This window comes from Bombus huntii, chromosome 2 (genome assembly GCF_024542735.1).
Source record: "Bombus huntii isolate Logan2020A chromosome 2, iyBomHunt1.1, whole genome shotgun sequence".
In the NCBI taxonomy this organism is placed as follows: Eukaryota; Metazoa; Arthropoda; class Insecta; order Hymenoptera; family Apidae; genus Bombus; species Bombus huntii.
This window is the reverse complement of record NC_066239.1, coordinates 19,585,098-19,598,644: the sequence shown is the minus strand read 5'-3', so window position 1 is coordinate 19,598,644 and position 13,547 is coordinate 19,585,098. Positions and strand designations below refer to the sequence as shown.

Below are 13,547 nucleotides of genomic sequence, written 5' to 3'. Positions count from 1 at the left end.
CTCAACATTACTTTCTTTTTCTTAATTAAAAAGAAGAAAAATTAAAGTTTTAAAACTGCTTCAAAGTATTTTTTATTAAATTTTTGTCATTCTTGTCATTTATTTTACAGCCTGATTTTATATAAAATTTTATATAAAAGAAATAAAAAAATTTGGATTACAAATTATAAAGATTAAAGATTTGTATAACTTAATTGTAAAATGAACATATTTGTATTCCAATGCGATATGATATATACATACAACATCCTTCAGGCCTTAATGAGTTGATCTGTCTTCTGAATTAATTATCAGATAAACGATATTAACATGGAAGGTAAATAGTAATATACAACATTTGATTAATAATTCTCAAAAAATATATAAATTACTTGTTTACATCCATCTTGGTCTTTTCGGAACGAAAGTTTAAGATTCTGCAAAAAAAGAAGAAGAAAATATAATATAACAATGTAACCTGTGATATAATAATTATTGTTCAGGTTTTATACCTTACATCTTGATAGAGGATAGATGTTTATATTTTCATATTTCAAATTCTGCTCATCATATTTAATAATTTTAAATAGAACAATTAATGTTATTCGAATATCCTTTTCATAATATTTAATAATTTCAAATAAGACAAGTATTTGTACATACAAAGTATATACTCTGAGATTATCCATCATTTTTCAGGCAGTTTCCTATAATTTGTCAAAGAAATGTTTTGAATAAAAATTAGTTTTGGGTCTGCTATATACTTGGATATCAAAAATATCCAAGAAAAATTTTTTTCAATAAAGAGGTTTTTTTAAATAGCACCTTATATTTTGGGTTTCACAGACTCTGACGATAAGATAGACAAATTCAATGGCCTATCGCGCTATGATCTTGAGATAACCTTGAATTTTGAAATTTAGATTAAATCAATAGGAATATAATAGTAAGGAAAATTATTTTACTTTGATCAAATTATATATTCAAAATAAGACTAAAACTACCAAACTAATAAATTTATCGAGTAAATCCAACGATATCAATAATACAATTTCATATTACATATTACAATGAACTACAACTGTATATTGCATATAAATTTCTGAATTCGGTCATCTCAAGGTTATTGTATAGTAAGCTATTGAATTCATGTTAATATCAGCTAAAACTCTATAAAATCCAAAATATAAAGTGCCATTTAATAAAGTTAACGTAACCTTGATTTTTTTATTGAAAAGAAACTTTCTTGGACGTTTTTGATATTGAGTATGTAGCAGACTCGAAACTAGCTAAGTTTTGTTGAAAACATTTCTTTAGCAAATTGTCGCAAACTACCTGAAAAATGAAAATTGTATATAATATACTAAATTATTAATTTATGTAACAATTATGTGGTATACTACATAAATATTATATATTTACGTATATATAAAGTGATACACTATTGTATATTATAGAGTATCTCACCCACATATAGCTTATACTATTTTGTAATAGAAGTAAAAATTAGATAAATGTTTCTTACTTGAAATAGGATCTATAATAATAAATCCTCACTTCTCTCTCTCTCTCTCTCTCTCTCTCTCTCCCTCTCTCTCTCTCAGTGAAATTGTTTAATTGATATAATAAGCTTAGCTGATATCTAACTTTAAGATATTACAATATATTAAAAAAAAAATTACACGATTATTCTTCCAATATAAACATATTCTTTGACACAAATATTTTGAAATTTATTTATTTTATGTATAGTTATTCTATCCTTATTTTAAAAGAAGTATCAAAGTTTTAATCAATTTTATTATTGTATGCATTTCAGCATCTGCTTTTGTAGCTCCTACTGCAAATTCAACAATACTAGGAGATGTATCTATTCTCATAGTTACAACAATCTTCTCTGTAATTGAAGGGAATACTGAAGTTGTTATATCTAACCCTATGATTGCCAAGACATCTTGTAATTTGTTTAGCAGATCTTCTACAAATTCTTCAGAAATATAATTTTCATTTCGTGGAATAATAGATGTTAATTTTTCAGTTAGTTCTTTCTGCATTTCAGTATCAAACAAATTCTTAAACTGTAAATGATACTCTGATATCTTAACACCTAAGTTAATTTTTCTAGATGCGGGTAACCTTGAAAGTGCAGGATATCGAGCTTTAGCAATTTGACTATAATCTTTCCTTTCGTCTAATTCTTTATTAGTTCCGATGTGTAAGCCATTTGTCAATTCATTTATTTTATCTAACATCTTTTTAGCAGCCTCCTGTTTAGCTTGCTTTTTTGTCCTTGCAATACCAATTTCTTTAAAAGTTGTTACTGTACATTGAATACTAAAAATTTTTGCGTGTGGAGGCCCAACCTCATTAATTTGATTATACTTAGGTTCTTGTAAATTGTTTTCAATACATAAATCCTACAATAATATGCACATAAATATTATTGTACCGATACAAAGTAGAGGTAAATAAACATAACTTACTTGTAAAGCACCAACTGCATTAATAAATGGTTCATCTGGTGGAGTTCTTTTCACCTCAGGAATTGTTGGTGGTAAAGGGGTTCTTACAGAAGATTGTGCTGGCGATGCTGGTAATTGTAGATAACCTCTATGTGCTGCAATAGCTTCTAACATTGCCTTTGCAGCTTCATGCTTTGCATCCTTTTTAGAACGTCCAATACCAGTAGCAGTAAGACCTTCACACGTTACCCGATATGTAAAAGTATTTATATGTGTGCCTCCCCCGTCATGTATAAGCTCATAATTAGGCGTTACTAGATTTTTCGCCATTATTTCATGTAAAATAGATACTGGTGTTTTGTCCATTATAGATTGTTGCAAATTTATCTATCCTATTCTTAACAATTTGTATCTATATTATAATTCTCTCCAATCAGTAACATTAATGTATCACTTTTTTATTTACTATATGTTGTTGTCTGTAAAAGAAAGAAAATTACTAAATCTAAACATGCTGTAAAAATTTATATATATCTAGAAAGGGTGAAGTATTTTTCAATAAAAATATATTCAAATTTATAATATAATATATTTAATCAAGAATAATTACCATTTAACGATAAATTGATTACAATAGTAACTCTATGTGTTGTACAAATTCTATTAACCACTTTATACTCTTATACTTTATTCTACTTTATACTTTATTCTATTAATCACTTTATTCTATTATACACTTTATACACAAACTTTTAAACACGAAACGAACTTCACTCTTTCCTATTCCTTTAACAATTATTATTATTATTCTTGAGTACGTACCAGTCAAAGTACAGGAAGTCCCGATTACACGATCATAGATAAACATTCGAGAAAAAGAGGTTCAAATGAAAATCTAATAGACCGGGAAAGTACAGCTTTTATCTTCATGATTTGTTCACAATTGAGTAGTTGAAAATAAAATTTATTTTATAATTAATACAATCACAACATATAAGGTACAAAAAAAAACTAACGAATAACGAATGTACTAGGAAGGACGATTTAGGAGTAAACACAGACATTAGAAATAAGCAAACGGAAGTAAATGTACATAAAAACCGATCATTATGTAAAACGAAATAAAATTTATTTCAATTCACATCAATATATATGAAAAAGTTCATGAAGTTAATATTTGCTAACATCTGATAATATTATTTCAAGGATTTTCAATATTAACATAATTGAAAAAAAACTGAACATAATTGAAAATTCTATTTAAAATAGTTTATTGCCAACACAAGTATACATACATTCTAGGAGAGTGTTCTCAAACTAATTAAGGCTTATTGTAATGAAATAATATAAACGAATAATATCCAAATTCTATAAAAATTAAGTGTAATATTCATCGTATTATTGCTACATATCAATACTACGAACATTTGATATTAATATATTTTGCATAAAATTATATAAAATAACATACGCTAAATAAAAATTTGTACTCTTTATAAAATATACTAATATATATACTAATATATATATAAATATACTAATATAATATAATACATATAACATACACTAGAATATTGTTGACGCATTTCAACTATGTATAGTCCTTAATATTTGAATTTAAAGTATCACAGTTTTATAAAAAATTGCCTATTATGTGTATGGTACAGTGTACTGGTTTCTAACCTTACTAAGTCGTATTAGTATTTAATAATAGTTTCAGCATTGACTACAGTGAAATTTTGTTGTCTTGTTAATTATTAATGCAAATTGTTATATGTATATAAGCAGAGAAGAGTGCATGAAAGCATAACGTTAATTAACTATTCAAGCAATAATGAATTTGAGCTTTTTGAGAACTTGCATTATAGAATTGAAAATTATATCAAGACATGCTAGATGTTTACATTACTTGGGAGGTTCCAGAAATGTTTTAATGTCATTTAGATCAACAAATACACGTACTAATTTGTATGAATTTTCACCCAAATTGTATAATATAAATAAGTTTTTTACTGGCGATATATTGTTAAAAAATAAAGACCGACCTAGCAATAAAAAATCAGTGGTACATGTTAATCTTAATGAAATATCTGATATTGTAAAGGTAGAACGTATGATGTCACAATTTGATGGAGCAATTGAAAAATATAAAGATGAAATGGTAAAAAACTTAGCTGTACGTACAAGAGTAGGTGCTGTTGAAGAGTTGACTATAACATTCGAAGATGAAGAACATAATCTTGAAGAGCTTGTAGATATTAGTCGGAAACCTAATATGATATTGCTCAATGCATCTGCATTTCCACAAATAATCCCAAATATTCTAGAAGTTTTATCAAAATCGAATATGAATTTAAATCCACAACAAGATGGTACAACAATTTATATTCCATTACCTAAGTAAGTTCCGTTAATATTAAATGCATAATTTGTGTTGTTTTTGTCTAGTATTAATGTTATAAAATTTTATAGAGTCACAAAAGAACATAGGGAAAGTTTGGCAAAAACAGCAAAACAATACTTTGTTAAATGCAAAAATATTATTAGTGATATAAGAAATGAACATATTAGAAACTTGAAAAAAAAAGAAGGTTTACCAAAAGATTTAACATTTAAAGCTGAAAGTTATATAAGTGCTCTACAAAAACAATATGTAGATAAAGCAGAAGAATTGTTGAAAGCAAAACAGAAAGAACTTTTAGGTGAATCATAAAAATTTCAAGTGCATGGTTGTAAACATATGCTATTCATAGTGTAGTAAACATTATTGTCATCTATATTGTTGATGTACTTTATATGATTGCATCATTTTAAATCATGTTTATAACAATTTCTTGAAACTAATATGGAATAACTAAATAAAATTATTGACGATTAAATGGTATTTCTATAAAAAATAAGAAGTTGACATCGCTGTTCTATTTTATAATTCTATTTTTTTACTACATGCAGGACAATATATTTTTTGTAATATTGATTAACCATTAACATGACTGGACTTAGAAAATTGCCATACTATAGTCCATTTATATAGTATAGTTCATTTATAGTTAATATTTTTTCTAACATAGTCTAGAAGAGCTTCGCAAAGTGATTTTGTAGCAGTTTCTAAAACTTCTTTTCTATGAAAACTTATGCTAAGTCGAAGATAATTATGAGATTTCCCTGAATATGAGAATAGTATCCCTGGTATGGCGGATACTTTGTATTTTTTCTGACACCATTGAATAAAATCGGTGGCATTTATTTCTACAAATAAATTATATTTTCATATATTAGAAATTTTCTACATGATAATAATAATAATCATAATAGAAAATTTTAGATGAAAATATATTACCTAAAGGAAGGTGAATCCATACAAAGTAACCACCTTCTGGTCTTTTATATGAACAGCATCGTGATAAATAGTAGTCCAATACATTACATAATATTGATAGCCGTTCCTATGTAAAATATACTTAGTTATTTTTTAGCTGTGTGTTTTACATACATTTTTAAATATACCTTTCGTTATTATTTATATAAATTTATATCTTAATAAATGTAATTGTGGAAGGATGGATATTTCAATGTTATACAGAAAACAATAATTTTACATATTTCAGTTTAGTTTAGAAAATATATCTTATATATTTGAGTTAATTTATCGAGATAATTATCTTGAAGATTTAGCTGTAGTAAACTTGTAACAACACCGGAAACGTAATGATTAACTGCGCCACCATTGCACAAGATTCCTCTAGATAGAATATTTACATATAAGAGTTAAAACAGCAGTACATGCTAAAAAATCTTTAGAAATTTTTTGTGTTTAAATTTCATAATTAATACTTGATGAAATGGAAAAAAGTAGAATAAAAAATAAGTGTCATATTTACGAAAGTTTAAAGATTTTAGCAATTCGTGGACTACATTCAATCCATCCAAAGCGAAGTGTGGGAGAAAAAATTTTTGAAAACGATCCATTTGATACAATATTGCCAGCTTCATACTCAGGATCCGTTTGTTTATCATAGGAAAATAATCGATGTGGCGGTAAACCGTCTCCATAATACAGTAAATTATATACATCGTCACAAGCTATTAATATAGAACTTTTTCTTGCTATTTCAACAACACGCTTACAATTTTCTATTAAAAAGAGGAGGATTAAAGCCACATCTGGAATTTTTAATAGATTTTGATAAGACGTATCAATTGTAACTTACCAGGTGGTAAAGTTGATCCAGTCGGATTATGAAAAGTGGGAATCGTGTAAAACATAGCCCAGAATATTTTTTGCTCATTTGTTAAAAAATTACCATTGCATTTTTTTTCCACAATTATTTTTTCAAATTCATCTAAATCTACCATATCGTTCTTCATCGGTATTATATTGGAAATATTTTTTCATTATTTAGCTTTTTATGTTATTACGTAGTTAACAAAAAACAATCGATGACAAATAAAAAAAATATTAAATATGTCTCAATTGATATAATTTTATTCTAATCAAGACATCAAATTTGACCAAAGATTTATAGGATGGTACCAGCCTGATTAAATATGCCGATTAGATATGCTAAAATATGATTTTCGCCTTTTAAACATAATTTTACATACAGACATTGATTATTATTCGACCGAGAAGAAAATAAACTCGTTATGATTGTACCTGCGACTATTTTCATTAATGGAAATTGTCCGAAAGCATCTAATGCTGGCATGTAAGTAACTTCTTCTACAAAAATTATCCCGTTTGGTGAAAGAATGGTATTTAATAAAAGTTGTAAGCCATGCGAAGCTCCGCATGTTAAAATTAAATTTTCTCGTTTCACAGGATCGCTGTAACGTCTGCTCAAAAATTTCGCCAATTCTTCACGACACTCCCATAAGTCTGCTGTGATGCCATATTGAAACAGATAATACTTTCCTTCTTTCTTTTCTTCTTTCTACAACGAAATATATTTTAACGTATATTAACAATAAAATATTTGTATATTAACAATAAAATGTATTAAAACGTGTAATGTAGTACGTAATGTATTAAGTTTTTACCAAGCGATGATCCGTGACTTTTTTCATAATTTCTACACAGTTTTGGAGTAAGTCAGGACCGGGAACACCGACTGTTAAGTTTGTTGATTCTTCATTGTAGACATTAAATATAGAATCATCGTCGAAAAGATGTCTCTGATAAGGATCACTTATTGTTTCCATGTTGCAAGTTGTGTATTTTCGATAAATAATCCAATGAATTTGATGAAGACTTTTTTTCGATAAATAAAAGCAATTGCAAATATCGACGATATACACTTCCGTTTATTTATGTCGAATCATAAAAGCGCTTATCACATAGCAGAATCCGTGTTTCCTTGTTGATGGACAAATAAATAATTAATTAAGATAATTAATTTGCTAAACATATAACAATATAAGAACACAAAAGATAAAAATACAGTTACACGTGTCTTATTTGAAAACATTTTCATTGTTTTTTTGAGACAGTATCATTGTCAAACGGGATGAAGAAAGAGAACAAATCGTCAGGTTTCGTAAGAATGATGATGGTTCTTTATTACAATAATTTCTTTACGATATATAATGATATTATAAACTTTTATAAGTTCTATGTCCACAACCGAATGGCAAATGCAATTTCTCGCAGCTATTTTATCCCGGTTATCGAACGGTATTGTACAATTTCAAATTCACACTTGTTTTACACGGAATCATAGAGACGGGAACAATATGGGTAGAAGCATATGGAGAAACACGTTTTCTCATTTTTCCTTTTTTTCCGACGGGAGTATCGAAAATGGACGTGTACACGTTTCTCAAGGTACACGTTGATCTGCTCGGCAACGCAATCATTACACATATAATATATTACAGATGAGAAATCAATAACGTAACCATTAATAACGATTAACGCAATGTACACGATACGTATTGGCTTATCATTCTTAAGGGTAAAGGCACGCATTTCGTGTGTAACGAGGATACAAATTCGTGCAATTGTATTGTTGTGAAAAACATGTCGTATATTAGATTAGACAATTTTTATTTCTGAAACTCGGTCCCATTTCATTACAGAAACTCGTTACAAATTTCATTTTATTACTCGTATCGTCACGAATGAGATCGGGGTCTCGTACACATTCATACACGCTTTTCCTGCTAAACGAACGCATTGCCTCGAATCATTCATTTTCCGATTTTTAAAATTTTGATTTAACACGAATTTCCTGTCAATGAAACGTGTTCATCATTTTTTATTTCTTTTTTTCTCTCTCGCGTTCCCTGTACATAACATGGCACGTCCTAATCCTATGATTACGCGGCACAGCGTAACCCCGTATAATTCGCATACCGGCGCTGCGCTTTTAGTTATTTCGTCTACGTCCGTTTCTTTTTTCGTCCGTTTTATACTCGAAAAGAAAAACAGATACAGATTACTTAGTTTACTCAAGTACTTTCCGTTTTCTACGTATGTAGAATATCTTACGCGCTAACCACTAATCTATTTACACAGACGCGTTCCTACATAAAAAAACGAGATACTTCCGTGCGCTCTGGCCGAGGCCAATTTCATTGGTCCCATGTACAAAAGGCGATGGCATAAAAAAATATAGGGCATCGTTAAACATTTAAGTAGAGCCGCGAGACAAGAATCCTAGGAAACGGCAAGCGTCTAAATCTTCCTTCGTTGTCTTCTCAAGTGTTTCGTTCGATTTTACCTCAACGAATCCCTGGATTCCGGTCGATCTTCGCTTGCAACTCGGAAACTTATTACCATTTAAGCAGTAAATTAGGACAATTCGTTGTACTGTCGTAGCTTACTGCGATATGTAAGAAGAAGGGAAGCAAAGATAGATCGATAAACGATTGAGATGTTCCTTTTAAGTGTCCTCGAGTAATAACAGAACGTTTTTTATCACAGTCAAGGGGCGAACCGCACAGATGTTCCGCGCCACGAGGCGATCTGAATATTCGTTACGTGTCTCGAATTTCTGAACGGCCCCGATGTGCATCTTATGATACGTGCTCGATCGCATAAAATAGAGATCCAATTGAATTTACACGCACAATTCCAGTTTTAGGGAATAAAAGACAAGAGTAGCGGGTAATTTTGAAAGATACGTGTCCACCTTCGCGCTTTCATATAATCCTCTGTGCTTCGACATTTTAATATAAAAGTTTCTAACAAACATGCGTAAAACGAGTCAACAAAATAAAAGAACACGATGAACCATCAAAGTGAGCCATCAAAGTGAGCCATCAAAGTTAGCCATCAAAGTGAGCCATCAAAGATAGCGTTAGAAATCGAAGACGGAGATAGGAAAGTAACAATTGTTTATGCCATTTACTGCACGTCGTTTCCCTAAACTTTTAGTAGCCTTGTAGAAATGGTAGACAGTACTTTTTTTTCTTTATTTACAAGCCACCGTGAATGGCACATTAAGATTAACTTTGCACTACTTGTTTATCGTACACGCGCTCAACAACGATTTTACAGTTTATAAGGCGCGAGACATATATTTTATTCGTTCGCGACAGTCAACTCGTTAAGAAGGAAAATTAGCACAGTTTCACACGTTTTACGTCTAATCACAATCAAACACGGCACTTTCCAGCGAAGTGTCTTTTCTAAGTACACTGTGTAGTTTCCTCGAATACGAGGAGCCGGGCTCGTCCGCCATTCTATGTTCATGCTATCACCCGTTGCGTTTGAGATCAACGGACGATCGAATGACACCGGCTTTCCGATTCTAACTTGGAACCTTAACGGAACAGTCCTTATTCGATGTAAGTTTTAGGAATCAAACGGTCGTCTCGTTCTTCCTAAGGGGTTTTAGCGGCTGCAATTCCCGTTCCAGGCGATCGAAATCGTTGTAGTATTCGTGGTCAGATTCTTCTTCCGAACTCCTTTGTCTCACTTGAGAACCAAATGTTCCGTTCGTTAGAACCTTTTCCAGATCAGGCGTCGGAATACCTAAAGTTTGCGGGGTTAATGGTCCTTCGTCTTGGGACATTATATACTCGGGATTATCTAACGACGTTTTCCCTTGAATAGTTAGAAATTCAGGATACTTTCGGTAACCGTTGTTGACTCGCTTTGGTTCCATTTCTAGAAACGATAATGTAACTTGAGAATTGTTTCGCGGATATATATGAACGTATTATAATTGTTTGGGAAGAATAAGTGTTTTTATTTAAGTGATTTAGAGAAAGTGTTTCGTGCTTACCCGTAGGTTTGGAGTCACCTATGAGATCCATGTATTGCGTTGTATTCGTTGGCAATTGCGGCGATGGCATCAAATAATCATCTTCGTCTAATGGCAAGTCGAGCTTGAGATTACCTACTTGAGCCTGCTGATGCGCAGAATTTATTTCACCGTCGAAACAGTCGTCTGTCACATCGCAATCTAAGTAAACAAAAATGAAATTAATCTTTGACATCGATTCATTTAAATTTCTTTTTATTTCACAAAATATTAGTTCTACCATATTGTAAAATTCCATTTATTTAAACTCGTCGAGTAATCAACTCACCTCTCACAACGATCATCTTCAACGGGTCCGAGCAATATCTCGAACTAGTAGTGTCCGTGCCCACGATGTGTCCGCAATGACCATTCGCAGGCGCGTAATGCCCGTGTTGACCGGAGTTTCCTGGTTCGTGCGATATATTTCCGTTTCTGTGATTAGCGCCATACCTTAACAACTCTCTGTCTAAGTTTTGTTGGTTCTGAGGCGTGGGTGAATCGGTGGCTAGGGGTTTTCCATTGGGCCAGCAAGCTTTCATGGGTGTATTTGGCGGAGAGCCGGAAGTACTGGATGCTGAAAGTCCTGGTGGGATGGGAGCCCTTGATTTCGGTTGTAGATACTCATCAGCGTCTACCAAGGCTTCAGGACCGTCCATGGCTGATGCAAGATTTCGTATCATCTCCTTTTCGTCCTAACAACAAAATCTCAATTATTTACCGCCCTTGTTACGACGAACAATAATTAGTTAGAAATAAGCGTCCATTTGGAAATTTTTGTAGTAAAGAGAAGTGTTCTGAAATGACATCGATTCTTTCTGTATTATATACAAAGAATGAAGTAAAAAAACATTAAGTGGACTTTACCAACCTGCAGTGTATACGAAGGTAGCCTCATGTATTTGTCGCCCTTGATAGCAAGATATCGGCCAGGATCTCTAGACATCTTCGCAAAGTCTTCCGCCAGTTCTTTGAAGCTAGGCCTTGACTCAGCGTCTAACATCCAACATTTAATCATAATCATATACACGTCGATCGTACATATGGCCGGTTGAGGTAACCTTTCGCCTTTTTCCAATAATTCTGGCACGTTTCGGGCAGGCACATTCTCATAGGGTCTCCCGCCATAGGTAAGAACCTCCCAAATGGTCACGCCGAAAGCCCAAACATCCGATTTATGAGTGAAAACTCGATGTTGAATGCATTCCAAGGCCAGCCACTTGATCGGCATCTTTCCACCGGCAGCTTTATATTGTTCTTCGTTGATGTCCAATAGCTTGGCTAATCCGAAATCGGTAATCTTGACACAGTTAGGCGTTTGCACAAGAACGTTGCGAGCCGCAAGGTCTCGATGAACCAATCTTCTTTCTTCCAAATAAGCCATCCCTCTGGCAATCTGGGTGCACCAATTTAGCAACGCTTTCGAGCCAATTTTGTCTTTAAATCTGCGCACGAAATCGAGCAAACAGCCTAAAGGCATCAATTGGGTCACTAGCATCATTTGCGACGTCATGCAAACAGCTAGCAACTGAAGTAGATTCGGATGCTCCACGCTAGCCATGATGTAAGCCTCGTCGAGGAATTCCTTCGAGGTATTCGCTCCTGTACCATTACCTTGCAAGACTTTTATAGCCACTGGAATCTTCACGTTCTCCCCTTCTGGCACCCAAACTCCTTTATAAACGTTACCGAAAGCACCGTAACCTAGAATTCCACCTTTTCTCATCTCTTCTTCTTTGATGATACGTAATTTCGCTAGATTTGGTTTCACGCCAGTTGGACGAAGAGGTTCGTTGTCGTCCAAGCCGGTCAGAGCCATTGTCATTTTCACAGTGTTTTCTTTGGCTTTTGCTCGTACACGCCAGAAGTACATGATTATGGCCGCTATTATGAGGAACACTAGAGCGAATATCGCAACGCCTGCTAGGATAGCTGGTTGAAGTTCGTTTTCTACTAAACCCACAGTTTCCAGTGAACAGTACGGTTCACTGTCTGGATTGAAGATCTTGTGCGGATATTCGGGAGTACAGGTTTCCGTGCAGTTGAAAGACGTGGTGTTTCCGTCTGTATCTCCGTCCTGGAACGAGAAAGTAGACTTCGATGATACATTCGAAGACCAGTTTACATTTGATAGAATTTTCGTAAATCCAAGTCTTCTTTTTCATTGGATTAAAAATTTATACTCTGTAAAATTTGCATTTACTGAAAATCAGTATATCACTTACAATGTAGATCTTGTAGTTTCGACATTTGTAACATTGATTTGGGCCCGGTCCAAAACATCCTCGACATTCGCTGTAGCATGGTATACAAAGTTGAGTATCGGCATCCGTGAAATGATCCGCGGGACACTCGTCTTCGCACTGTTCACCCCTCTTATACTTTGTACATTCTTGGCACACGTGCTCGTGGAAACCGTATCCCGTGCACTTCTTGCAGCGAGAGTGACATTTGCGACAAACAGCCTTGCCTGCAAGTGGTTTCAGTGGTCCTTGCTCTTGAGGACTCACCCACTCGTAGTAATACCCTTTAACAGAACAATTTTTGTTAAGTTACTGAATCTTATAACATTTTTCCACGTAAAAATGTTCTCTAGACATATGTATTCAAAATTAAATAATTATATAGCAAAGGGGGTTTCAATTTCAATTTTGTCGAATTCCGATGTTGGTAAGTCGTAGAGGATAAGTAGACGATCGTCTTACGGTTCGTACAAATCGCATATTACCCAGCCTTACATATAACATATACGAAGTCCAACAAACTTGGTACCGAGAAAAGACATTTTCACAGGATTACCCACTTTTATTATTTAACATTTCAAATTGAAAGTCATAAGTACATTTATAAGATTTTT

The 13,547-nt window shown here is 32.6% G+C and overlaps 4 protein-coding genes and 1 long non-coding RNA gene across 11 annotated transcripts in view; 2 read left to right on the top strand and 3 right to left on the bottom strand.

Moving 5' to 3' along the window:
- Positions 1-41: 41 nt before the first annotated feature.
- On the bottom strand, positions 42-3,475 carry LOC126876569 (interferon-inducible double-stranded RNA-dependent protein kinase activator A-like). 4 transcript variants are annotated; one of them, XM_050639462.1, is made up of 5 exons: positions 3,179-3,475; positions 3,052-3,118; positions 2,463-2,920; positions 492-2,396; positions 42-416 (listed from the first exon to the last, which is right to left on the bottom strand). In XM_050639462.1, the coding sequence occupies exons 3-4, from the start codon at positions 2,805-2,807 to the stop codon at positions 1,743-1,745; spliced, it is 999 nt and encodes a 332-aa protein (XP_050495419.1). In that variant the 5' UTR covers positions 2,808-2,920; positions 3,052-3,118; positions 3,179-3,475; the 3' UTR covers positions 42-416; positions 492-1,742. The 4 variants fall into 4 exon arrangements, with proteins under 4 accessions (XP_050495419.1, XP_050495416.1, XP_050495427.1 ...); XM_050639459.1 differs by lacking the exon at positions 3,052-3,118 and having other exon boundaries at positions 3,264-3,475; XM_050639470.1 differs by having other exon boundaries at positions 497-2,396; positions 3,052-3,257.
- Positions 3,476-4,066: 591 nt separating this feature from the next.
- Positions 4,067-5,218, top strand: LOC126876587 (ribosome-recycling factor, mitochondrial). The gene is made up of 2 exons (XM_050639501.1): positions 4,067-4,841; positions 4,914-5,218. Exons 1-2 carry the CDS (start codon positions 4,276-4,278, stop codon positions 5,152-5,154), a joined length of 807 nt encoding a protein of 268 aa, XP_050495458.1. The 5' UTR covers positions 4,067-4,275; the 3' UTR covers positions 5,155-5,218.
- A 263-nt stretch (positions 5,219-5,481) lies between these two features.
- LOC126876603 (uncharacterized) lies at positions 5,482-7,694 on the bottom strand. The gene is made up of 7 exons (XM_050639518.1): positions 7,482-7,694; positions 7,099-7,375; positions 6,653-6,814; positions 6,323-6,575; positions 6,071-6,183; positions 5,782-5,889; positions 5,482-5,690 (listed from the first exon to the last, which is right to left on the bottom strand). The coding sequence occupies exons 1-7, from the start codon at positions 7,641-7,643 to the stop codon at positions 5,482-5,484; spliced, it is 1,284 nt and encodes a 427-aa protein (XP_050495475.1). The 5' UTR covers positions 7,644-7,694.
- Positions 7,002-7,460, top strand: LOC126876635 (uncharacterized). The gene is made up of 2 exons (XR_007694393.1): positions 7,002-7,150; positions 7,264-7,460. It is a non-coding gene; the product is annotated as an uncharacterized LOC126876635 (long non-coding RNA).
- Positions 7,695-7,725: 31 nt separating the features above from the next.
- The window catches only part of LOC126876531 (epidermal growth factor receptor), a 172,889-nt gene continuing 167,067 nt past the window's right edge, over positions 7,726-13,547 (bottom strand). For all 4 annotated transcript variants that reach the window (XM_050639399.1, XM_050639389.1, XM_050639384.1 and 1 more), the window contains 5 exons: positions 12,916-13,217; positions 11,562-12,767; positions 10,980-11,385; positions 10,673-10,852; positions 7,726-10,554 (listed from right to left, as the gene is read on the bottom strand). In XM_050639399.1, the coding sequence (XP_050495356.1) occupies positions 10,247-10,554; positions 10,673-10,852; positions 10,980-11,385; positions 11,562-12,767; positions 12,916-13,217 (2,402 nt within the window). In that variant the 3' untranslated portion in view covers positions 7,726-10,246. The remainder of the gene's footprint in view (positions 10,555-10,672; positions 10,853-10,979; positions 11,386-11,561; positions 12,768-12,915; positions 13,218-13,547) is intronic.

What these genes read in the sequence shown, in the direction of transcription:
- LOC126876603 (XM_050639518.1), bottom strand. Translation starts at nt 7,643, where the DNA reads ATGGAAACAATAAGTGATCCTTATCAGAGACATCTTTTCGACGATGAT. An exon ending in AAGTCACGGATCATCGCTTG is followed by an intron (nt 7,376 to 7,481) that starts GTAAAAACTTAA and finishes ATTTCGTTGTAG; the next exon opens with AAAGAAGAAAAGAAAGAAGG. An exon ending in ATGGATTCACCTTCCTTTAG is followed by an intron (nt 5,691 to 5,781) that starts GTAATATATTTT and finishes ATTTATTTGTAG; the next exon opens with AAATAAATGCCACCGATTTT.
- LOC126876569 (XM_050639462.1), bottom strand. Translation starts at nt 2,807, where the DNA reads ATGGACAAAACACCAGTATCTATTTTACATGAAATAATGGCGAAAAAT. An exon ending in ATGCAGTTGGTGCTTTACAA is followed by an intron (nt 2,397 to 2,462) that starts GTAAGTTATGTT and finishes ATATTATTGTAG; the next exon opens with GATTTATGTATTGAAAACAA.
- LOC126876587 (XM_050639501.1), top strand. Translation starts at nt 4,276, where the DNA reads ATGAATTTGAGCTTTTTGAGAACTTGCATTATAGAATTGAAAATTATA. An exon ending in ATTTATATTCCATTACCTAA is followed by an intron (nt 4,842 to 4,913) that starts GTAAGTTCCGTT and finishes AAAATTTTATAG; the next exon opens with AGTCACAAAAGAACATAGGG.